This window comes from Octopus sinensis, linkage group LG11 (genome assembly GCF_006345805.1).
Source record: "Octopus sinensis linkage group LG11, ASM634580v1, whole genome shotgun sequence".
Lineage (NCBI taxonomy): Eukaryota > Metazoa > Mollusca > Cephalopoda > Octopoda > Octopodidae > Octopus > Octopus sinensis.
Genome location: NC_043007.1, coordinates 14,665,180 through 14,691,655, shown reverse-complemented (window position 1 = coordinate 14,691,655; position 26,476 = coordinate 14,665,180). Strand labels below are relative to the sequence as shown.

The 26,476-nt window shown below is 40.8% G+C and overlaps 1 protein-coding gene across 2 annotated transcripts in view; it reads left to right on the top strand.

The window, feature by feature from the left end:
* LOC115217372 (DNA helicase MCM8) overlaps positions 1-25,812 on the top strand; it is an 89,101-nt gene extending 63,289 nt beyond the window's left edge. Inside the window, exons 26-30 of one of the 2 annotated variants that reach the window (XR_005001162.1) lie at positions 5,206-5,375; positions 10,793-10,877; positions 12,015-12,104; positions 14,741-14,942; positions 25,770-25,812. Coding sequence is in view for 1 of the 2 variants with exons in the window: in XM_029787047.2 (XP_029642907.2) it covers positions 5,206-5,375; positions 10,793-10,877; positions 12,015-12,104; positions 14,741-14,854 (459 nt within the window). In the remaining variant the exon portion in view is untranslated. Of the gene's footprint in view, positions 1-5,205; positions 5,376-10,792; positions 10,878-12,014; positions 12,105-14,740; positions 15,684-25,769 lie in introns of those variants that run through there. The other variant, XM_029787047.2, reaches the window with a different exon arrangement.
* The last annotated feature ends 664 nt before the right edge of the window (positions 25,813-26,476 follow it).

Sequence of the window (26,476 nt, the reverse complement as noted above, 5' to 3'; positions counted from 1 at the left end):
ATATAAATGTATTTATATATTCATCTATGCACACATGTATGTATAACGTGTGTGTATATATTTCCATAGAGGTAACCATTCACTCCATACAAAGTTTTTTAGCACGAAAATAAGATCTAAAGTTATCTCTAAGAAACAGAAAGATCGCCCAAAAGTGTATATAGATATTTAAATGTATTTATATATTCATCTATACACACATGTATGTATAATGTGCGTGTATATATTTCCATACACGTAACCATTCACTCCGCACAAAGTTTTTTAGGATGAAAATAAGATCTAAAGTTATCTCTAAGTAGCACAGAGATCGCCCAAAAGTGTATATAGATATATAAATGTATTTATATATTCATCTATGCACACATGTATGTATAACGTGTGTGTATATATTTCCATAGAGGTAACCATTCACTCCATACAAAGTTTTTTAGCACGAAAATAAGATCTAAAGTTATCTCTAAGAAACAGAAAGATCGCCCAAAAGTGTATATAGATATTTAAATGTATTTATATATTCATCTATACACACATGTATGTATAATGTGCGTGTATATATTTCCATAGAGGTAACCATTCAATCCATACAAAGTTTTTTAGGACGAAAATATTTATATATAAAAGAAAGGTTGTGTGTCTGTCTACTCCGATTTAGATTCCTAACTACTCCCACATTTTGCGATGCAGTTTAACCAAAACCGGGTATCTTATAGTCGTGATTCATATCGAGCCCTTCTGGGTATTAGCGCGTGTCTACGATGAGTCTATGATTTTACAAATAATTTACCATCATTTTTTTCCATTTTAATGCATATTTTTTTAAATAAACGGAAGTAACTCTCAAACTTCACACCAATATGCGTGCTCATATGCGACGTAATATCACATCAGCAGCATTTCCTCACACCCTCCTTGCACTTGGCGAAGGCAAAATACCAGGGGATGAAAATGGTAATATTGCCATCGATTCCATTTGTACCATTGTTAAGACGCCTTCTGATCTCAGAGATGCAGTGTTCCCAGATCTACAAGCTAATTATCAGAATATGGATTGGATTGGCAAAAAGGCTATACTGGCCCCGAGGAATAAAACTGTTCACCATATTAATGATGAAATGCTAAAACTCATTCCTGGGGAAGTCTATGTATGTCAGTCTATCGATACAACTCCTGACCCAGAGGACGTCATCAACTATCCAATAGAGGTACTCAATTCCTTTGAGCACCCCGGACTACCACCACACTTTCTCAAACTTAAAGTTGGTGCCCCTATAATGCTCATCAGAAATTTGGTTCCCCCAAAACAATGCAATGGCACACGTTTGATCGTTAAGTCCTTATATCCCACCGTAAGCTTATATCAATATTTGCCTGAATAATCATCATAATTCAGTGCAATCATTAACAGTACTTTCAAGCAATTCAGCCCCAAGCAACGCCGGGCAATTCTGCTAGTATATATATATACGACGGGCTTCTTTCAGTTTCTGTCTACCAAATCCGCTCACAAGGCTTTGGTTGGCCCAAGGCTAGAGTAGAAGACACTTGCCCAAGGTGCCACACAGTGGGACTGAACCTGGAACTATGTGGTTGGTAAGCAAGCTACTTACCATGCAGCCACTCCTATCAAGATTCAGTACAGTATTCTCTCTTAATGTGTCCTACCCACATACTTGAAAGTCTTTTGAAAAGACACCAACATACAACACTTCTGGATTTTTTACATTTCTAATCAAGTCATTTTAGTTGGTTCTCTCTGTGCCATGAGGCACATAGGGCCACAACATGATCTCTCCAACTAGCTGTTTTCTGTCACTATTCCGGTCTCATTCCAGCTTTTTCACCCTTCTTGTTTCCTTTCCTTGTCAATGGTCCTTTGCTATCTAGCTCTAGGGTACCCTGCTGCTCTTTATATCTCAGGCTGCCACTCCAGTGTCACCATACGACTGCTTTCTTGATCTTGGTTGAGAATGTGTTCAATCCAGTCACCATCTGCATCTTATTTCATCACTGATCCTATTGATGCCCTTTGTTGTCTCATTTTAATGATCTCTATATATATAAACGGCAAAATGTCTGTCTGTCTGTGTGTGTTCTTTATACGAATCCACAATTTTTCAGTTAGAGGGCTCGCACTTTCTATGGTCATTCAAAACCGTTCAAGGGCCGACCAATGCCTTGTGAGTGGATTTGGTAGACGGAAACTGAAAGAAGCCTGTCATATATATGTATGTGTGTGTTTGTGTGTCTGTGTTTGTCCCCCTAGCATTGCTTGACAACCGATGCTGGTGTGTTTACGTCCCCGTCACTTAGCGGTTCGGCAAAAAGAGACCGATAGAATAAGTACTGGGCTTACAAAGAATAAGTCCCGGGGTCGATTTGCTCGACTAAAGGCGGTGCCCCAGCATGGCCACAGTCAAATGACTGAAACAAGTAAAAGAGTAAAGAGTAATATATATATATATATATACTAGCCATACAACCGAACTCTTTGAAGAGGACAAAACAAACATCCTGAAACAATCAGTTCAAACATAGCTTCAATATTCTTCTGACAACGACAGTGTCTTACAACTAAATAACTTTTTATGTAGAATGATTCTTAAATCAACCGATCATAGATTATCATTTCATCTCAGCTGTTATATTATTGATTATTTTCACTAATATTGCATCTTGTTAATTCCCATAAGATATATCACGATTCCTTTCATATTACATTATATTACTGACATTTATTCAATATATCAAATTGTTCACTATTTTCATTTGTATTGCATTGTGATGTATCCAGTAGAATATATCCTGCCACTTGTGCCATTGTGAGAGATTGTAATATCATAGAGTCCCTTCTCTTATATATATTAATGTCCCTGGGCTGTATCATAGTATTGATTTCTTTGAAATATTTTGTTTGAATTGTTTGTGGAGATTAATGAATAATTTATTTTCTAACCAATAAATCTGACTGAAGACTTTACTGAAGAATTTCTTCAATTATATTCATCTTTGTCATCGTTGTTTCATGTTGACATAGATTAGTTAAGTCTGAAAAACAGCTTATCACAACTGTCATCCACTTCAAAGCTAATCACCATCATTTGATATCCATCTTCAATGCTGGCATGGGTTGGAAAGGCAAAGTCGACCTCGGCGGGATTTGAACTCAGAAAGTAGCGGCAGATGAAATAGCTATTTCTTTACTACCAACAAGGGGCTAAACACAGAGAGGACAAACAAGGACAGACAAACAGATTAAGTTGATTATATTGACCCCAGTGCATAACTGATACTTATTTAATCAACCCCGAAAGGATGAAAGGCAAAGTCAACCTCGGTGGAATTTGAACTCAGAACGTAGCAGCAGACGAAATACTTATTTCTTTACTACCCACAAGGGCCTAAACACAGAGGACAAACAAGGACAGACAAACAGATTAAGTCGATTATATCGACCCCAGTGCGTAACTGGTACTTATTTAATCAACCCCGAAAGGATGAAAGGCAAAGTCGACCTCGGCGGAATTTGAACTTAGAACGTAGCGGCAGACGAAATACCGCGAAGCATTTCGCCTGGCATGCTAATGTTTCTGCCAGCTCACCGCCTTGAAGGACTGCATTGAGGTCAAGTGTCTGCTTTGGTATGGTTTCTATGGCTGGATGCCCTTCCTAATGCCAGCCACTTAATGTTATTTTTGCAGCATTGCTATTAGTGGGGTCACCAAGTGACTTATCTGCAAGACAAAAAAGCCTCTTCAACTGAGTGGATGTGTGCTAATAATACTCTCACACATCATGTGAAATGTTTCTCTGAACCCTTCATCCACACCTGATTTCCTCAATACCAGAATCCCATCAAAATCCTTCTTCGGGTCAACAAATATAAAGTATATTTGTCTGTGAGCTCCCTTGCAGTTATTACATCAAAAATATAATGTATATAATTCCACCTTCTGGTACAAACCCAAACTGCTGCATGTTCAGTGTAACCACTGCTTGGCATTAGCTTTAGTATGACTCTTTCTACCAACTTGCATAACTTTGTTGACCCGAAGCTTCTTAACCTGCCTCTCTGCTGTGTCTCTTTTACCTTCGTTGCTTCTGTTGCTGATGATGGTGATGACAACAATACAACAACAAAGATGCAACAACAGCTTTAATAATCACAAAGCCATGCCAGTGGCACGTAAGAAGCACCAACTGATCGTGGCTATTTGCCAGCCTCCTCTGGACCCTGTACCGGCGGCACGTAAAAAGCACCAACCGATCGTGGCTATTTGCCAGCCTCCTCTGGCCCCTGTACCGGTGGCACGTAAGAAGCACCAACTGATCGTGGCTATTTGCCAGCCTCCTCTGGACCCTGTACCGGCGGCACGTAAAAAGCACCAACCGATCGTGGCTATTTGCCAGCCTCCTCTGGCCCCTGTACCGGTGGCACGTAAGAAGCACCAACCGATCGTGGCTATTTGCCAGCCTCCTCTGACCCTGTACCGGCGGCACGTAAAAAGCACCAACCGATCGTGGCTATTTGCCAGCCTCCTCTGGCCCCTGTACCGGTGGCACGTAAGAAGCACCAACCGATCGTGGCTATTTGCCAGCCTCCTCTGGACCCTGTACCGGCGGCACGTAAAAAGCACCAACCGATCGTGGCTATTTGCCAGCCTCCTCTGGCCCCTGTACCGGTGGCACGTAAGAAGCACCAACCGATCGTGGCTATTTGCCAGCCTCCTCTGGACCCTGTACCGGCGGCACGTAAAAAGCACCAACCGATCGTGGCTATTTGCCAGCCTCCTCTGGCCCCTGTACCGGTGGCACGTAAAAAGCACCAACTGATCGTGGCTATTTGCCAGCCTCCTCTGGCCCCTGTACCGGTGGCACTTAAGAAGCACCCACTACACTCTCGGAGTGGTTGGCATTAGGAAGGGCATCCAGCTGTAGAAACACTGCCAGATCAGAATGGAGCCTGGTACAGCCTCCTGGCTTCCCAGACCATGCTAGCATAGAAAATGGATGCTAAATGATGATGAGGAGGAGGAGGAGGATGGAGAAGAAGAAGAAGAGGAACCATGGCAACAGTGATGATGCTGTTTCGTTACTATAATCATTGCAAGTCATGTTATATTAATGGTAATAAATTTGAATAAAATTTTGCTTATAATTTACTGACTTTTTTTACATATTTGCTTTTCAAATTTGTCTTTTAAGAAATTCTATCTAGATTTGCGACGTCAGCATCATAGCCGAGATTCCACACCAATAACTACCAGACAGCTAGAATCTCTGATTCGGCTCACTGAAGCTCGTGCCAGGGCCGAACTTCGAGAAGAAGCGACTAAAGAAGATGCTGAAGATGTAATAGCCATTATGAAATACAGGTATACCGTTTATTCTTTCAAAATATCTATTCTTTTGAAATGTTGATGCTAAGAAAAGATATAAGCAAGAAAGCATTTTGCACCAAAAACCAATATGAGAGTTTCTCTTGTGATATCTACCACAGTATAGTTTGTTCTAACTGAACATCTATGTTTAAGTAGCAATAAATCTTCTTTTCTACTCTAGGCACAAGGCCTGAAATTTTTGGGGGGAGGAATATTTAAATTTTTTTTATACATTTCCTACTAATATTTAATTATAGAAATATAATAGAATTTTTCAAACATCAAATGGCTTTGACGATCCACCAGACTAAAATAGGAATCAAAGAGGCCCATAGACAAAAAATGGTTGAGTACCACTGTTCTACTGTATTCAACTATTTTATACTATATTCTTCAGATAGGGCACACCTTGGAATAAGCAATGAACATAGCATTCATCATCAAGTTTTTTAATGTTCACTTTTCCAAATGTGGTCAATGCCAGTGACTTCTGACTGGCTCCTATACCAGTGGCATGTAAAAAGCACCATCCAAACTGGTTGATGCCAGTGTCGCCTGACTGGCTCCCATGCCAGTGCTGCCTGACTGGCTCCCATGCCGGTGGCACGTAAGGAACACCTTCTGAACGTGGTTGATGCCAGTGCCGCCTGACTGGCTCCCATGCCGGTGGCACGTAAGGAACACCATCTGAACATGGTTGATGCCAGTGCCGCCTGACTGGCTCCTTTGCTGGTGACACGTAAGGAACACCATCCAAACGTGGTTGATGCCAGTGCTGCCTGACTGGCTCCCATGCCGGTGGCACATAAGGAACACCATCTGAACGTGGTTGATGCCAGTGCCGCCTGACTGGCTCCTTTGCTGGTGGCACGTAAAAAGCACCCACTACGCTCTCAGAATGGTTGGCATTAGGAAGGACATCTAGCTGTAGAAATCTTGCCAGATCAGATTGGAGCCTGGTGCAGCTTCATGGCTTGCCAGCCCTCAGTCAAACCGTCAAACCCATGCCAGCAAGGAAAGTGGACGTTAAACGATGATGATGGGGATGATGATGCTCATGTGGGTCGGATGGAATTCGTTGAGGCAGATTTCTGCAGCGAAATGCTCTTCCTGTCACCAACTCTAACCTGTTTCCAACTTAAGTAATATTTTCCCAGATTAGAAACAAACAACATTGCTTGTACGAGAGTAACATCATCATCATCATCATCATCGTTTAACGTCCGTTCTCCATGCTAGCATGGGTTGGACGGTTCGACCAGGGTTCTGGGAAGCCAGAAGGCTGCACCAGGCTCCAGTCTAATCTGGCAATGTTTCTACAGCTGGATGCCCTTCCTAACGCCAACCACTCCGTGAGTGTAGTGGGTGCTTTTTACGTGCCACCTGCACAGGTGCCAGGCGGGGCTGGCAACGGCCACGGTCAGATTGGTGTATTTTATGTGCCACCGGCACGGAAGCCAGTCGAGGCGGTGCTGGCATCGGCCACGAGTCGGATGGTGCTTTTTACGTACCACCAGACCAGGGATCCTGATTCATTTATAATTATTGCATGATGTCAGAACAAGACACGAGTACACAAACACATGCACGTGCACGCATGCACACACAAACATGCACGCACACAAACAAATACACACACGTGCATGCACACACACACACAAACGCACAGGAGTGGCTGTGTGGTAAGTAGCTTACTTACCAACCACACGGTTCCGGGTTCAGTCCCACCGCGTGACACCTTGGGCAAGTGTCTTCTACTATAGCCTCGGGCCCACACCAAAGCCTTGTTAGTGGATTTGGTAGACGGAAACTGAAAGAAGCCTTTCGTATATATGTATGTGTGTGTCTGTGTTTGTCCCCCTACCATCGCATGATAACTGATGCTGGTGTGTTTAACATCCCCCGTAACTTAGCGGTTCGACAAAAGAAACCGACAGAATAAATACTAGGCTTACAAAGAATAAGTCATGGGGTCAAATTGCTCAACTAAAGGCGGTGCTCCAGCATGGCTGCAGTCAAATGACTGAAACAAGTAAAAGAGTAAAAGAACACACACACACACAAATCACACACACACACACACACACACTTCCCAATGTGCCACACTGTAGAATTGAACTCAAAACCTTGTAGCTGGGAAACCATGCCTGTGTCTATGTATTATTTATTACTAATTTAATTTAAAGTCTTCAAATCCTGTGGTTAACTTCACTTTTCGTCAACTCCAAGGTCAATAAAATACCATACCAGTCATACTTTGAGCTCAATATATATTTCTTTACTACCCACAAGGGGCTAAACATAGAGGGGACACACAAGGACAGACAAAGGGATTAAGTTGATTTCATCGACCCCAGTGCGAAACTGGTACTTTATTTATCGACCCCGAAAGGATGAAAGGCAAAGTCGACCTCGGCGGAATTTGAACTCAGAACGTAACAACAGACGAAATACCGCTAAGCATTTCACCCGGCCCGCTAACGTTTCTGCCAGCTCGCCACCCTAGCTTTGAGCTCAATATAATCAACTGTTCCTCCCCCACCACCAAATATTCTTGTTTGTGTGCATTTGTAAGAAATAAATTACAATTCTAATGAGACTGATTAGCTTGGTACTTTCTTACAAGTAATTCCCTTCTGTGCAGTTTCAGATCAGAGAAACGCACCTATTTTCTTTCTGTTGTCTGTAAATGTGGGTCAATAGAAAGACTTGAATTGAGCAGTGAAGGGTAACAATATGCTTTACAAACTATAATATAATGATGTCAAGACAACAAGACATGAGTAGACAAACACACACACACACACACACATACTTCCCAATGTACTATAGGGGCAGGAGTGGTTTTCATAGGTGCAGACGTGGCTGTGTGGTAAGAAGCTTGATTCCCAACCACATGGTTCCGGGTTCAGTCCCACTGTGTGGCACCTTTGGCAGCTGTCTTCTACTATGTCCTTAGGCCAACCAAAGCCCTGTGAATCAATTTGGTAGACGGAAACTAAAAGAAGCCTATCAATCAAAATCGAAATGGATCAACATCAATGGAAATTGTAGCTGTGATACCAGTGCCGGTGGCATGTAAGAGAACCATTCGAACGTGGCCGTTGCCAGCGCTGCCCTGACTGGCCTCCATGCCAGTTGCACGTAAAAAGCACCAACCGATCGTAGCCATTGCCAGCCTCATCTGGCACATAAAAAGCACCCACTACACTCACGGAGTGGTTGGCATTAGGAAGGGCATCCAGCTGTAGAAACACTGCCAGATCAGACTGGGCCTGGTGCAGCCTTCTGGCTTCCCAGACCCCAGTTGAACCATCCAACCCATGCTAGCATGGAAAGCGGACATTAAACGATGATGATGATGATATATATATATATATACACATATGCATATAAGAGGGATGACCATATGTATGTAATATAATTTTTATGAATCTTCAGATTTTTCTATATGCTAGACGACTGGTTTTAAATTGATATTAATCAAATTAATATTCAATTTTTCACTCTTATTATTTTAAATTTATATATATATATATATATATATATATATATATACATATATATATATACATATATATATATATATACATATATATATTATAATATATATAATACATATATATATATTATATATATATATATGTATATGTATATGTTTGTGTGTCTGTATTTGTGAGCCCATCATTGCTTGACACCAATGTTGGTGTGTTTACATCCCCGTAACTTAGCGGTTTGGCAAAAGATGCTGATAGAATAAGTACTAGGCTTAGAAAGAATAAGTCCTGGGATCGAGGCAGTGCTCCAGCACGGCCACAATCAAATGACTGAAACAAATAAAAGAGTGAAAGAATACAAAACACAAGTGCTGGTGCCACATAAAAGAGAGCATGGAGCCTGACACAACTCCCATCCTTACCAGCTCCTATGAAGCCATCCAACTTATGCCGTTATGGGAAACAAACATTAAGTGATGAAGATGACACCTGCTTATCATTTTCAGTTGACAGTCATTATCATCATCATCATCATCATCATTTAACGTCCATTTTCCATGCTAGCATGGGTTGGACGGTTCGACCGGGGTCTGGGAGCCAGGAGGCTGCACCAGGCTCTAGTCTGATTTGTCAGTGTTTTCTATACCTGGATGCCCTTCCTAACGCCAACCACTCTGTGAGTGTAGTGGGTGCTTTTTACGTGCCACCGGCACCGGGGTCAAAGGAGGTTGGCAAACGGCCACGATCGGTTGGTGTTTTTTACGTGTCACCGATACGGACGCCAGTCAGGTGGCACTGGCAACTGCCACGTTCGGATGGTGCTTTTAAAGTGTCACCGGCACAGGTATCTTAACTACAATTTCCATTTGATTTTCATTTTGATGTTGGTGTTGACGTACTTGACTCAACAGGTCTCCTGAAGAACAGCGGGTCACTCCACGATCCAAGGTTAGCACAGTAGGCCGTCCTGCGTGCCATGGACTCACTTCATTTGTCATCATCAGTAATTATCGCCATCGTCATTATCATCATCGTCATTGTTTTAACACCCACTTTTCCATCTTTGCATGGGTCACATGAAATTCCTTGAGGCAGATTCTCTATGATTAGATGGCAACCTTCCTGCCACTGCCCCACTCTCTTGTTTCCAGGTAAAGCAATTATTTCCGCATGACTAGACGTGTTTACATGGAAGACTGGAGATGACTGACACTCTGCTTGTTCAAGCTTGTTTACAGTTATCACGTGAGATCAACATGAGGAGGCACACACACACACACACACAGAAACATACATATATGCACATGTGTGTGTGTATTTATACAGCAGGCTTCTTTCAGTTTCTGTCTATCAAATCCATTCACAAGGCTTTCATTGCTCCTGGTTGTTGTGTTCTTGAGTAAGACACTTTATTTCACGTTGCTCCAGTTCACTCAGCTGTAAAAATGAGTTGTGACGTCACAGGTGCCAAGCTGTATTGGCCCCTTTGCCTTTCCCTTGGATAACATCAGTGGTGTGGAGAGGAGAGGCCGGTATGCATGGGCGACTGCTGGTCTTCCATAAACCACCTTTCCTGGACTTGTGCCTGGGAGGGTAACTTTCTAGGTGTAATACCACGGTCAGTCATGACCGAAGGGGGTCTTTTATATATATATATATATATATATATATATAATTTTAAAATAGGATAAAATCTTCATGAGAAATTATCAAGTGGTTAGCGTGAAAAACCTCATAAGAGAAAAAATCTGTAAATTTTTTCCACTTGAATGTATTATTTATATATTATATGCCCTCTATATAATATATATATATATATATTTATATATATATATATATATAGAGAGAGAGAGAGAGAGAGAGAGACTAGAATGGCAGAAATGGTAACTCTTCTAAATATTTCTTTTGTTATAGTATGAAAGAAACTTACTCTGATGAATTTGGAATGTTGGATTTCCGACGTTCTCAACATGGATCAGGAATGAGCAGCAGGTCACAGGTAACGATTCTTTTCTTTCAAATTTTTAAAATAACTGTCTGTGTATCATACTTAATGCATATACACAGTTGGTACAGAAGACACTGCAATTTTCATCCATGATAACATCTCTTATAGAAATCCTCTTAAAAACACAACATATATATATCTGAAGGAGATTTGAAAAATTGTCCTCGCAACAACTGACAAGAATACCAAATGTAGCTTTTTGTCATTTTGGGGCCTTGTCAATGACATGTACTTGCAACCACATGCCGAAACAAAATTTATTGTTTCCAATATTTAGGAAAGAGTTAATAATGCATTCACTGCAAATAGCTGCTGGGCTAAATAAAAACTCGGTGCACAACACACCATAAGAGATTTATCCCAAAGAAAATCACAGTATTTTACCTGTCAATGGTGTATATACATTAACTATGATATACAGATCGCTTTTATAATTTAATGCTGCTTCAATTATATATACCAAGTTTTTATTCAGCCTTTATTTTAATCTTTTTATATATGCTGGGTTTAGAACAAGAGGCAGAGCCCATGTCCTTCACGAGCTTCTTCTCTTTCAGTTTTGGATTTTACCTATGATGATCTGCCTTAATCTCCTATGTAACTGTAGGTTGAGGCTGGTCTTAGCTTATAACTATTCTGGGAATATACTAGAATACACCACAACCATTATGAGCATTCCTGTATCAAATTTTCATTGACTGCTGGTCTTCCATAAAACAACCTTGCCCGGACTTGTGCCTCGGAAGGTAACTTCCTAGGTGCAATCTCATGGTCATTCATGACCGAAGGGGGTCTCTACATCCAGCCTGAACATTCCACTTGTTTTATATTGAAACTGGCCAGATCCAGCCCCTCACACTTACACTGCAATGTCATTCTAAAAATAAACAATCACAGCATTGAAATTTTGAAGCTACAAGACAATGCATGATTAATTCAAAACAATCGATAGATAAACACTACATTTGACAGAGTAACCCAATACTGAGGGTTATTAATTACTTTGGGGTGAGGGGTATTAGTTTGTGTTGTAATGGTCTTCTTTTGTTTTGCTTTTGTCTAAAGTTTAAGTACCCCCCACATTGACACATCAATAATATTATTGTTGCTTCTCTGTTTGGTTTACAGCACAAGAAATTTATTTCGTTACTTCAACGAAAAGCTGAAAAGACTTACAACTCAATTTTCACAGTTCAGGAAATGAAAGATCTCGCCAAGGTACCATTTATTTTAGCATTTCATAACACGTATTAGTAATTCTTCTCCTCCTTGAATACATTCAACACATCTTGATTAATTACTATTTTATTATTAAGTTTTAATAATGATAATAATAATAATAATAATAATAATATTGAAATTATTGTATACAGTGCTCAGGTGCACCACAACTTGTCAAAAGTGTGTATAAAGCATATGCAGTAATGTACAAATGTCTGGAAAGTGAACAGTGTATGAGTCAGATACATGCTTGCGTGTGTATGGAGGGGAGAAAATCAGGTGTAGTGTTGGCGAATCTCAGGAAGCATGGAAGTTTTGAAGGATGCAATGCTCCGACAATACTTGTATGTTCCCAAGGAAACAAAGATGGGGGTTCACTCTCTCATAGCTTTGGTTTTGTGCCTTCAAGGGCATCCCCTTCCTCCTCCTCATCATCATCATTATTGTCAACACCATCATCCTCATCATCATTTTTTGATGTCTATTTTTTCATGCCTGCCTAGATCAAACAAAACTCATTGAAGCAGATTTTCTATAGCCAGATGCTTTTCTCATCACAAACATTCACACGTTTCCAAGCCTAATAATATTTCTTCCCTAATCCTTCCAACACAAATATCTCAACGGCCAGATATGTTTTCCAGGAAGATTGTAAGATAAATGATACCGTTTTTGTCTAGACAGTGGCTTTGTCCACATTCGGCAATGTAAATGCCAAGACAAAGGGTCACAAATACACATACACACTCACTTAGGACATGAGCAAAGGTCATCGTAGACCACCATGGGTGCTCCTAAGCCAAGCCACCAGCCCCTACAATAGAGGAAGAAACCTCTTGCCATCAAAACCCTGTTCTGTGTTGGGAGTAATTTATTGGAAATGAAACGACACTGTACTGTTCTAAGTAGTGACCTAATATTCTCAATTCAGTTTGTGATCACTTTGACATCTGATATGTGTCACACCTGTGCACCTGTACAGGTAATATCAATTTGATGCAGGGAGTGAGCTAATGTACAACACATACATTTGATCACTGTAAACAAATCATCTGTCATTTATGACAAGAGACTCCACCACGTGCATACATATCATCATCATCATTATCATCATCATCATCGTCATCATCGTCACCATCATCAACATCTGGTGTCCATTTTCCATGCTGGCATGGGTTAGACAGTTTGACTGGAACTGGTAAACCGGAGACCTGCACCGTACTCCAATCTGTTGGCTTGGTTTCTATGGTTGGATGTCCTTCCTAATGCCAACCACTCCAAAGAGTGTACCAGGTGCCTTTAACATGTCACCATCATCAAATATGTGTATGACCACACATGACAAATTTCTGGAACAGACATGAGCCGGGAGAGAATTACAGATGGTCAACATTCTAGGAAAGAAGGAAGGACTGGACTTAGGGATTAGTGCAGGGATTAGCAGGATGTTAGATGTAACAAGAGTGATGAAATGAGGAGAGACAAGTGAATCACAAATGCCTGAGTGGTGGTAGTATAAGACCAGCCAGCTCTGAGGATCAGAGGCCATTTACAATAGAAAGGCCAAAGAGAGGAGACAGTCTGCTTGTAGGTTAAAGGATGGTTGTTTTCCAGGAGCAGTCTTGGATATTTGTGTTTGTAACTGCAGCACCATCCCAGAGCATTTGTTCCTTCTCGAGCCACGCATGGCTCATAAGATCCGGTTTCCTTGGCATATAGGTTCCCCACCTGGACAGGATGCCGGTCCGTTGCAGGTGAGCTGCAAGATGCAGGAAGAAAGAGTGAGAGAAAGTTGTGGCGAAAGAGTCAGCAGAAGTTCGCCATTACATTCTGCTGGAGCCGCGTGGAGCTTAGGTGTTTCACTCATAAACACACACATCACCCGGTCTGAGATTCAAATCTGCAATCCCTCAACCGCGAGTCCACTGCACTAACCACTGGGCCATGTGCCTCCACTATCCCAGAGCATTGTACCCTTGTAGGCCTCAACTGAGCTTTATTGAGTGTTTATAATTGTTGGAAACTGAAGTATCTTCCAGCCCAGAAGAGTAGGGCCAGTCTTTGATAAACAGTCCTAGCTATGTTCAAAATATGCTTTTTCCAGGAAAGATCTGGTGATACTGGTACAGAAATTAATAATCCCAGAAAAACAAAAAAACAAATGTATTGATTTTTTACTCTTTTACTTGTTTCAGTCATGTGACTGTGGCCATGCTGGAGCACCACCTTTAGTCAAGCAAATCGACACCAGAACTTATTCTTTGTAAGCCTAGTACTTATTCTGTCAGTCTCTTTTTTGCCGAACCACTAAGTTACAGAGACGTAAACACACCAGCATCAGTATTCAAGTGATGTGGGGGGGGGGGGGCACACAAACATATACACACACATACATATATATATATATATATACATATATACGACGGGCTTCTTTCAGTTTCCGTCTACCAAATCCACTCACAAGGCTTTGGTCAGCCCGAGGGTATAGTAGAAGACACTTGCCCAAGGTGCCACGAAGTGGGACTGAACCCGGAACCATGTGGTTCGTAAGCAAGCTACTTACCACACAGCCGCTCCTACACCTATGTATTGATTTTTTACTTAACATAACTTTCCAATTTTTTCTTCTGCAGGAACTCAATCTCCAGATGATAGACTTTGAAGGCTTCCTGACTTCACTGAACAACCATGGTTACCTCTTGAAGAAAGGCCCAAAAGTCTATCAGCTCCAAGTTGTGGATTATTGAAGCCTTTAATTACACCCAATATCTTGACTGTCTTTATTTCCATAGATATTGCTCTCAAATTCTCTGAAAGGATTTCAACATACATCAACAATCCTCTTTCAGAGGTCTTTGTTACTTGCTATTCCAAGAGAACTGCATTGTATCCAAAACATCTCTTCCTACTCACAAACTGCCAGATTGTTCTATTGTCACACCTGAACAGAATTGTAATAATAATAATGTCATGACATTTACATAAGCATTTGAACGCCGAAGTTTTCCTGGTTTATGATTCAATACTTAATGAGTTAAAACAACTTCAAAACTCAATTTTATTTACAGCTGATGAAGGGAACAAAGAGATCTTTGCTGAATATTTATACATTTGTTAATAAGTGTTACTTGGATTTCAATGTCACACAAAACAGTTTTTTCATAGTTGATTGTATTGAAATAATAATAATATCTCTCTCTTGTTTTTTTTAAAAAGGTTAAAATCCTCATTCCAATCATTTTACTCAATAATATAATGTTAGTTGAAAATTCCTATTTTGTTAAAATGCTGAAGCTGAAAAATGGGAAACTTATATTTATCTTTCTTTCTCTCTTTTTCATTTTTATTGTTAATATTTCAAATTCTAAATCATCCATTTCACAACATAAAACCATTTGTCAAGTTTGTTATAAATAAAATAAACCATGGAATTTCAACCGTGTTTCATGGTCTGCTACCACAACAGCTCCTTTATAGGATCCAGTTAGCTCAAGACATCATCAGGAGGAGCCCATGTCCGGTTTCGGCCCCTATTCCTCATTCATTAGTTTTTTACATGAATATTCATCACTAGGCAATGAATTGGCAAAGCCAATAGAGCATTGATAAAAATCATCATCACCATCATCACCATCACCACCATCACCACCATCATCACCATCACCACCATCATCACCATCACCACCATCATCACCATCACCACCATAACCACCATCATAACCATCATCACCATCACCACCATCATAACCATCACCACCATCACCACCATCATCACCATCATCACCATCATAACCATAACCACCATCATCACCATCACCACCATCATCACCATCACCACCATCATCACCATCACCACCATCACCACCATCACCACCATCACCACCATCACCACCATCATCACCATCACCACCATCATCACCATCACCACCATCATAACCATCACCACCATCACCACCATCATCACCATCACCACCATCACCACCATCATCACCATCATCACCATCATAACCATAACCACCATCATCACCATCACCACCATCATCACCATCACCACCATCATCACCATCACCACCATCACCACCATCACCACCATCACCACCATCACCACCATCATCACCATCACCACCATCATCACCATCACCACCATCACCACCATCACCACCATCATCACCATCACCACCATCATCACCATCACCACCATCATAACCATAACCATTGTCCCTCTCCATCACTTCACAACAGGTGCTGGTGTGTTTATGTCCCCATAAGTGACCAATAGAGTATGTTTATGTGATTAAGTACCAGGCTTTAAAAAAAAGTACTGGGGACAATTTATTTGGCTAAGAATTCTTCAAGGTGGTGCCCCAGCTTGGCCGCAATCTGACGACTGAAATAAATAAAAGATAAAAAACAAGATTATGAGTAAGACATTATGTTATCAGTAGAAATTCAGCTGATGATTCACTGAGCAAGGTCCAAATATAATTTTGTTCTATATGCCATTGCCATTTTTCACCATATTTTCCAGTCATCATCATCATCATCATCATCATCGTTTAACGTCCGCTTTCCATGCTAGCATGGGTTGGACAATTTGACTGAGGACTGATGGACCAGATGGCTGCACCAGGCTCCAATCTGATCTGGCAGAGTTTCTACAGCTGGATGCCTTTCCTAATGCCAACCACTCCGAGAGTGCTTTTATGTGCCACCAGCATGAGGGCCAGTCAGGCAGTACTGGCAACGGCCACGCTCAAATGGTGTTTTTTATGTGCCATCTGCACAGGAGCCAGTCCATCGGCACTGGCAACGATCACGCTCGGATGGTGCTCTCACCACTAGCACGGATTCCAGTCATCGAATTTGATTTCGACTCTGATTTCACTTGCCTCAACAGGTCTTCACAAGCAGAGTTTAGTGTCCAATGATGGAAAGGTACACATAAGTGGGCTGGTTACACCCTTGGCATAGGCCACGAGGTGAGGGTCTCACTTGGCTAGCTAGGTCTCCTCAAGCACAGCCTATATCCAAAGGTCTCAGTCACTAGTCATTGCCTCGGTGAGGCCCAACATTTGAAGATCATGACTCACCACCTCGTCCCTTTGAGGTGTACAAGTCAAATTTTTCACTCCAAAATTTACAGCCAAAAAATTGGAGGTTGACTTATGCACCAAGACGACTTTGGGTGGGATAAAAAATTCCATGTGAAATGCAGCAGGATTTTGAAAGATAGTAACAATGTTTGAATGTTTACGCCACATGTTCCCACTATATACTAAGGCAACTAGCATGTCTAAAAATACAGTAGTAATTTTCATAAAAACTTAATATATAGGCGTAGTAGTGGCTGGGTGGTAAGTAGCTTGCTTACGAAACACATGGTTCCGGGTTCAGTCCCACTGCATGGCACCTTGGGCAAGTGTCTTCTACTATAGCCTCAGGCCAACCAAAGCCTTGTGAGTGGATTTGGTAGACGGAAACTGAAAGAAGCCCATCGTATATATGTATGTGTGTGTATATGTTTGTGTATCTGTGTTTGTCCTCCCAACATCACTTGAGAACCGATGCTGGTGTGTTTATGTCCCCGTAACTTAGTGGTTCGGCAAAAGAGACCGATAGAATAAGTACTAGGCTTACAAAGAATAAGTCCTGGGCTCAATTTGCTCTACGAAAGGCGGTGCTCCAGCATGGCCACAGTCAAATGATTAAAACAAGTAAAAGAGTAAAGAGTATAAGAGACATTAGTCCACACACATATCTAAACAGGATCACAGGCTTGATGAGATGTTTCAGAAAATATAGATAATAAACCACAATGCAAAATTAGCTTCTGTTTGATAAAAATAATTTGCTTTTCTCCTCCCCTGCTAATTAATAAAAGGTTGCATTGACCTACGAAAGTTTGAGAGCCATTGTTCTATACTGATATTATTTTTTATCAGTGCACGGCTATGGTATTTGCCTTGAGAGGTTCTCTCATATGCGTATGGTGTTTGCTAAGACCACAGATAAGAGCAGATGAGAACCATTTGGTATGAGTGCTGGAACTGCCAGATCATGTAATTTCAGTGTACTGCACTTCCTCAGTGGCAGATACCCGGTCCTGCATACCAGCCAGCCAAATCTCACTGTTGTCAATAAATAGAATAACTGTGATCTTTCAATCACAAGTAGCCAGCAGGCTTGAGTGCTGTATGAGAAGACCCCACTCATGGCAAATCCCACAGCATTTGTTATTCTAATAATACATCCACATTTAGTAGAATATAAACATTGCATTTTGGTATTAACCCTTTCATTACTGTTTTTATTTTGAGATGCTGTGTTTCTTTCAATTACTTTAAATATAACAAAGAATTTAGTAAAATAACTTAGTTATCATTAAGCTAGTGTTAGGAACATAAATTGTGACTAAGGTTTGGTGGAAAATTTTAATTCAAAACTTATGAAAACAAGACATTTGTACTCAGAGCCAGAGCCGGTTTCAGCCAGGTTGGTAGCAAAAAGGTTAATACTGCATCCATCACTAATATTTATTAAACCTCTTGGCTATTTGCAATACCATTGACTGAAAAGACTTTGTTATTTTCTATGTAGTTGGCAGTGAGATTTGCCTGGTATGCAGGACCGGGTGCCAGCCACTGAGGAAGTGCAGTATACTGAAATCACGTGATCTGGCCGTTTTGGTAGATGGTTTTCGGCTGCTATGATATATGTCTATTTGAGAGGCTCCCTTGAAGTGAATACTGCAGTATTTGGCATATTTATAATACACCGACATTTACTAGCATTATAAAGATTGCCTTTCTGTATTAATAGTGCTTCCATCATGAATATTTATTTTTATGAATACACTGCTACATTTATTCACACAATAACACATCTCATTCAGCTGCCTTTGAATTCAGAAACTATATTTCTTAAGCAAGGTTCCTGTGGACTGCGATTAACTAGGGGTTACCTAAAAGTAATCAGAAACATTCTCTGTGAGGCGCAATGGCCCAGTGGTTAGGGCAGTGGACTTGCGGTCGGATGATTGCAGTTTCGATTCCCTGACCGGGCGTTGTGTGTGTTTATTGATCGAAAACACCTAAAAGCTCCAGTAGGAGGGGGGAGCCCTGTTGTACTCTTTTGCCACAACTTTCTCTCACTCTCTCTTCCTGTTTCTTGAGTAACACTGCAATGGACTGGCGTCTCGTCCAGCTGGGGGGAACACATACGCCACAGAAACCGGGCTGTAAAAAGGCGGCAAGGTAGCAGAAACGTTAGCACGCCAGGCGAAATGCATAGCGGTATTTCGTCTGCCGCTACATTCTGAGTTCAAATTCCACCCAGGTCGACCTTGCCTTTCATCTTTTCGAGGTCAATTAAATAAGTACCAGTTACATACTGGGGTCGATATAATCAACTTAATCTGTTTGTCCCCTCTGTGTGTAGCCCCTTGTGGGCAGTAAAGAAATAAGAAACATTCTCTGAGACAAGCCTGTTGTAGTCCAGGCTTCCACCGTGAGAAGCCACTTGGTTTGATCCTCAGGCATCAGTCTGCCGACCAGCATTGTTCGGTGAGGACATACTGTCATATGGTGCGTCTTTGTTTTGCAGTGCTTCTCCCTTGTTCATTGATTTTTGCAGTGGCTGGAACAAAGGAACAGCATACTTCTGTGAAATTCTGAAACCACTGGTTGTGTGAATCAAGCTTCATCATCATCATTGTTTGACCGTGGTCAAGACAATGGAATTTACTATATTATGCCAGACTTCACAGTCCATCATAGCATTACAGAGATCCTTGGATGCCTGTATCCCTGGAGATTTCATCAGGGTAGGAGAGTGTGCACCCTCTGGTATCGCGAGCAGATGGCTTCCAGAGGAGAAGAGTAGAAATTACCTCTTTTTCAGCTCTACAACAATGTCCAGCAAACTGGACTCTACCTTTCACAAGAGATGATACAGATGGTAGTTTCCCATATATTTGTACTTTGGTCGGATGACGCTTCCACGAGAGATTTTGAGCTCTCATAAGGAGGCAAGTGTAAGTTCCATCCAACCGCCTCTCAAGCTTCTTTGATAACGTCCAGGTTTCTGAGCCATATAGTAGAATTGGCTCGACTGTGGCTTTGAAGTTTGAAATCTCTACTTAGATATGATGACCAGATCTTATGCATATCATTACAGGCTGACCTCTTAATCACACCAGTCAGAGGGCATTAACAGTTCAAACAGCACAAACTACCCAGCAATGAACAAATTTCAAAAATGCCAACTCATCGAATCTGACACACCATTCAGATTCCACTCTGCATCTTTTATGTTCCCACGTCATTTGAAGAATGTCTGTTAATAAATAAATAGTCCACAAATATGGAATGGATAGCAACTGAACTCTTTACATCGACACATTGCAGAGGAAATTTCCTGATAATTAACCTCAGGTTTTAATTAACTGATAATTTCTTGGTAATGAAATTATCTTATCTCTTTTTTTTTTATGTTTAATTTTTTTACTTGTTTCAGTCATTAGACTGTGGCCATGCTGGGGCACTGCTTTGTAGAATTTTTGGTCAAACAAATCAACCCCAGTCCTTATTATGTTTTGCAAAGCCTGGTACTTATTCTATTGGTCTCTTTTGCCGAACCTCTAAGGCACAAGGACATAAACACACCAACACCAGTTATCAAGTGGTGGTAGAAGACAGACACAAAGACACACACACACAGATGGTGCAATGGCCCAGTGGTTAGGGCAGTGGACTCGCAGTTGTAGGATCGCGGTTTCAATTCCCAGACAGGGTGTTGTGAGTGTTTATTGAGCGAAAACACCTAAAGCTCCATGAGGCTCCAGCAGGGGGTAGTGGCAATCCCTGCTGTACTCTTTCACCACAACTTTCTCTCACTCTTTCTTCTGTTGGCCTGCTCGCTTCATTTGAAGGGGTGGCGTCATTTGAAGGCTAAAACAATACAAGGCGCATTGTGACCAGCGATGTGTAGCAACATCTGATAGCCTGGTCCGTCATGGTGATCACGGTGATATATATATATATACAGGGTGGTCCCAAAGTAGGTTTACAGTTATCACGTAGGCACTTTAAATTTCTTTTAAAACATTTTATTACATTTAGATTTCTATCTTACAATTAACTAACTCAGCAAAGAATAATAATCATCATCATCGTCATCATTTAACGTCCGTTTTCCATGCTGGCATGGGTTGGATGGTTCAACCGGGGTCTGGGAAGCCAGGAGTCTGCACCAGGCACAAGTCTGATCTGGCAGTGTTTCTACAGCTGGATGCCCTTCCTTATGCCAACTACTCCGTGAGTGCAGTAGGTGCTTTTTACATGCCAGGGGAGGCTGGCAACGGCCATGATCGGTTGGTACTTTTTATATGCCACCGGCACGGAAGCCAGTCAAGGTGGCGCTGGCATCGATCACTTTCGGATGGTGCTTTTTATGTGCCACCAGCACAGGGATCACAACTACAATTTCCATTGGTTTTTGATGTTGATGTATTTGACTCAATAGGTCCCCTCAAGCACAGGGTCGAAACGGTGTTTCTTTACTTGCCACCTGCACAGGAGTCAGTCTAGCGGCACTGGCAACAGCCAGGTGCCAGTCATAGGATTTGGTTCAATTTCGATTTCACTTGCCCCAACAAGAGAGTTTAGTGTCCATATTTTTTATAATTAAGATCTAAATTGTTAATATATGAATGTGAAAGAGATAGTTAAATTACTGTAAACCTAATTTTGGGCCACCCTATATATATAGATACAACAGGCTTTCAGTTCCCATCTATCAAATCCATTCACAAGGCTTTGATCAGCCCAAGGTTATAGTAGAAGACGTTTTCCCAGAGTGCCGCACAGTGGGACTGAACCCAGAACCATGTATATGGGAAGCAAACTTCTTACCACACAGCCATGCCTGTGTCTTTGTTTAAACTTTATGAAAAGATTTACAGAAATTTGATATGGGAAAGGCAGCAAGCTGGCAGAAACGTTAGCACGCCGGGCGAAATGCGTAGCCATATTTCATCTGTCTTTACGTTCCGAGTTCAAATTCCACCATGGTTGACTTTGCCTTTCATCCTTTCAGGGTCGATAAATTAAGTACCAGTTACGCACTGGGGTTGATGTTATCAACTTAATCCATTTGTCTGTCCTTGTTTGTCCCCTCTATGTTTAGCCCCTTGTGGGTAGTAAAGAAATAAGAAATTTGATATGTAACAAAATCCTCTGCTTTAAAATAAATGGGTTTTTTTTTTTTTCTTTCATTAGAAATATGTCGTTACAAGTAAATTAGATTGGTACACAGTTTTTTTAGGTTATCAGTTTTTTTTTTCCTTTAACATTTAGTGTGTGTGTATGTGTGTAAAACTAATGCTTGGAAATTTATCTAGCTATCAAATTAACATGCACAAGCAATTTTACCTTTGTAGGAAAAATTCTAGCTTTTCTGTGAAAACATAGAAACAAGAATGTAAACAAAACCGTGGGAATATGGAAGGAATAACATTTTGCTAAAATAATTTCATCATCATCATCATCATCATAATTATCACCATTGTTTTTTATGTCTGCTTTTTCCATGAAAGTATGAAGACTTATTGAACATGTATTCTTATTTCATTATTGCCCACGAGGGGCTAAACATAGAGGGGACAAACAAAGACAGACAAAGGGATTAAGTCGATTAGATTGATCCCAGTGCATAACTGGTACTTAATTTATCAATCCCGAAAGGATGAAAGGCAAAGTCGACCTCGGTGGAATTTGAACACAGAACGTAAAGGCAGATGAAATACTGCCAAGCATTTCGCCCGGCGTGCTAACGATTCTGCCAGCTCACCGCCTTATCGAACATGTATTCTGCAGCCATATGTCCTTCCTGGTGCTAACCCTTGTTTTTTAAATAAGGCACTTTATTTCATGGTTTCATAAGAACTGCTGCACTGCCTCATTTGTTCATGTGGGACATAGATATTACCAGCTGCATGGTGTCAAATACATATATATACATATGTCTGAGACCCTCTTCGGTCACAACACTGACCATGGGATTGCACCTAGAAAATTACCCTCCCAGGCACAAGTCCGGGCAAGGTTGTTTATGGATGACCAGCAGTCGCCCATGCATACCAGCCTCCCCTCTCCAGGCCACCAGTATTATCCAAGGGAAAGTTGTGACATTGCAACTCATTTCTACAGCTGAGTGAACTGGAGCAATGTGAAATAAAGTGTCTTGCTCAAGAACACAACACGCAGCCAGGTCCGGGATTCGAGCTCACAACTTCACAATCGTAAGTTCGATGCTCTAACCACTGAGCTATGCGCCTTCACTATGCATATGTATATATTATCATTTATAAATATATACACATCTATATATATATTTATATATATACACATGCTATAGCCTTGGGCCAACCAAAGCTTTGTGAGTGGATTTGGTAGACGGAAACTGAAAGAAGCTCGTCGTATATATATGTGTGTGCATGTATATGTTTGTGTGTCTGTGTTTGTCCCCCCAACATTGCTTGACAACTGATGGTGGTGTGTTTACGTCCCTTTAACTTAGCAGTTTGGTAAAGGAGACCAATAGAATAAGTACTAGGCTTACAAAGAATAAGTCCTGGGGTCGATGTGTTTGACTAAAGGTGGTGCTCCACTATGGTCGCAGTCAAAATGACTGAAACAAAAATAAAAGAATAAAAGAAAGAGTTATGAGTATTTTCCAACGGATACCGTTTGTGACATCAGAACACACAAAAGTTCTTCAATTTTCTGGTTGATTTTAAAAGGGCAAAAAAATAATATCACCTGATATAGAACTTCATCCCCAGTTTGGAGACAGACATTGTGTTTACACAGTGTCAGGGTGAAGACTTTAATGAGACAGTTAACGACACTGTAACAAGGTTTCATCTGTCTTTAGTTGACATAAAACAGGGGGGGGGGTCGCATAACCTCGATTTAATAAGGATAATAGCAACAACAACAACAACAACATTATTCTTAATGATCTGAGCTAAAATTAACGTAAAAGTCCTCCTCTAGGTGGACACAGAAACAGTTTAATTTGCACAAATATGTCAGTTTTAATTAAGGGTTTTAAATAAGATAGAAACAAAAACATTGGTTTGTTTCAAGCTTCAAACAAGTGTTGACCGTAAGCCATTGTGGGTCAGAGATTATGGATTTGGATATGTAGTTATATAGGGTCTGGAGTTAAGATATCAATGAGAGCCAATTGAATTTGCAAAATAAATGCTTGTAACATTTTGTCATATTTTTTTCTTTTAGCTCCAATAGCATAAAAAGCATGACAGTGGTAAGAAGTTTGCTTCCCAACCACATGGTTCCGGGTTCAGTCCCACTATGTGGCACTTTGAATGTCTTTTGCTATAGCCTCAGTCTGCCCCAAGCCTTGTGAACAAATTTGGGAGATGGAAACAAAATATGTGTGTGTGTGTGTATGTATATATATATATATATTTTTATGTATATGTATATTTATTATATGTATATGTATTTATATATATATGTATATATATATATATATATTATATATATATATATATATATATGTATATATATGTATATTTATATATATATATGTATATTTATAATATATATGTATATTTATGTATATATATGTATATTTATATATATATTGTATATATATGTATATTATATATATATATATGTATATATATGTATATTTGTATATATATATGTATATATTATATATATATGTATATATATATATATATATATATATGTATATATATATATATATATATATATATTATATATATTATATAATATATATATATATATATTGTTATATATAATATATATATATATATATGTATATGTATAATATATATATATATATATATGTTATATATATATATATATATATATATATGTATATATATATATATATAGAAACTCTATAAGGTGCACCAAGTGTAAGCTATGGACACATAAGAGGTGCAGCAATGTCAAAGGAAGGCTAACTAAGAAAATAGTTTTTGTCTGTGGCAGATGCTCAGGGGAAATAAACACTGGAAATGTGCAGAGTCCAACTTCTACCACGTTCCAGGGAGACAAACTAGAAGTAGTTGATAGCTTCCGCTACCTAGGAGACCAAGTCAGTAGCGGGGGTGGGTGTGCTGAAAGTGTAACTGCTAGAGTAAGAATAGCCTGGGCAAAGTTTAGAGAGCTCTTACCCCTGCTGGTGACAAAAGGTCTCTCGCTAAGAGTAAAAGGCAGACTATATGATGCGTGTGTACGTACAGCCATGCTACATGGTAGTGAAACATGGGCCGTGACAGCTGAGGATATGCGTAAGCTTGCAAGAAATGAAGCCAGTATGCTCCGATGGATGTGTGTAATGTCAGTGTTCATAATCGACAGAGTGTAAGTACTTTGAGAGAAAAGTTGAACCTAAGAAGTGTCAGTTGTGGTGTGCAAGAGAGACGGCTGCGCTGGTATGGTCATGTGACGAGAATGGCTGAAGATAGTTGTGTGCAAAAGTGCTACAACCTAGCAGTTGAGGGAACCTGTGGAAGAGGTAGACCCAGGAAAACCTGGGACGAGGTGGTGAAGCACGACCTTCGAACTTAGGTCTCACCAAGGAAATGACTGAAGACCGAGTCCTATGGAAGTGTGCTGTGCATGAGAGGACCCGGCAGGACTAGTCAGGCCATATCCCGTGCCCCTACCTGGGACGTAGTCGATCCACCTGTGCATACCTTCCTTCTTGTGACACTTGTGAAGACTGCTGAGGCAAGTGAAAATCAATCAAAATAGATGAACATCAATGGAATTTGTATCTTTGTGGTACCAGTGCCTGTGGCACACAAGAAAACCATCCGAACGTGGCCGTAGCCAGTACTGCATCGACTGGCCTCCGTGCTGTGGGAACATGGTGGCACATAAAAACACCATCCGAAGACCCGGCAAGACTAGTCAGGTCATAACCCGTGGGCCCTACCTGGGACGTAGTCAGTCCCCTGTACATACCTTCCGACTTGTGAAGACTGCTGAGGCAAGTGAAAATCAAATCAAATCAAAACAAATCAAAATAGATGAACATCAATGGAATTTGTATCCTTGTGGTACCAGTGCCAGTGGCACACAAGAATCCATCCGAACGTGGCCGTAGTCAGTACCGCTTGTGGTACCAGTGCCGGTGGCACACAAGAATCCATCCGAACGTGGCCGTAGTCAGTACCGCTTGTGGTACCAGTGCCGGTGGCACACAAGAATCCATCCGAACGTGGCCGTAGTCAGTACCGCATCACTGGCCATCCGATCGTGGCCGTTCGCCAGCCTCATCTAGCACCTGTGTCGGTGGCACAT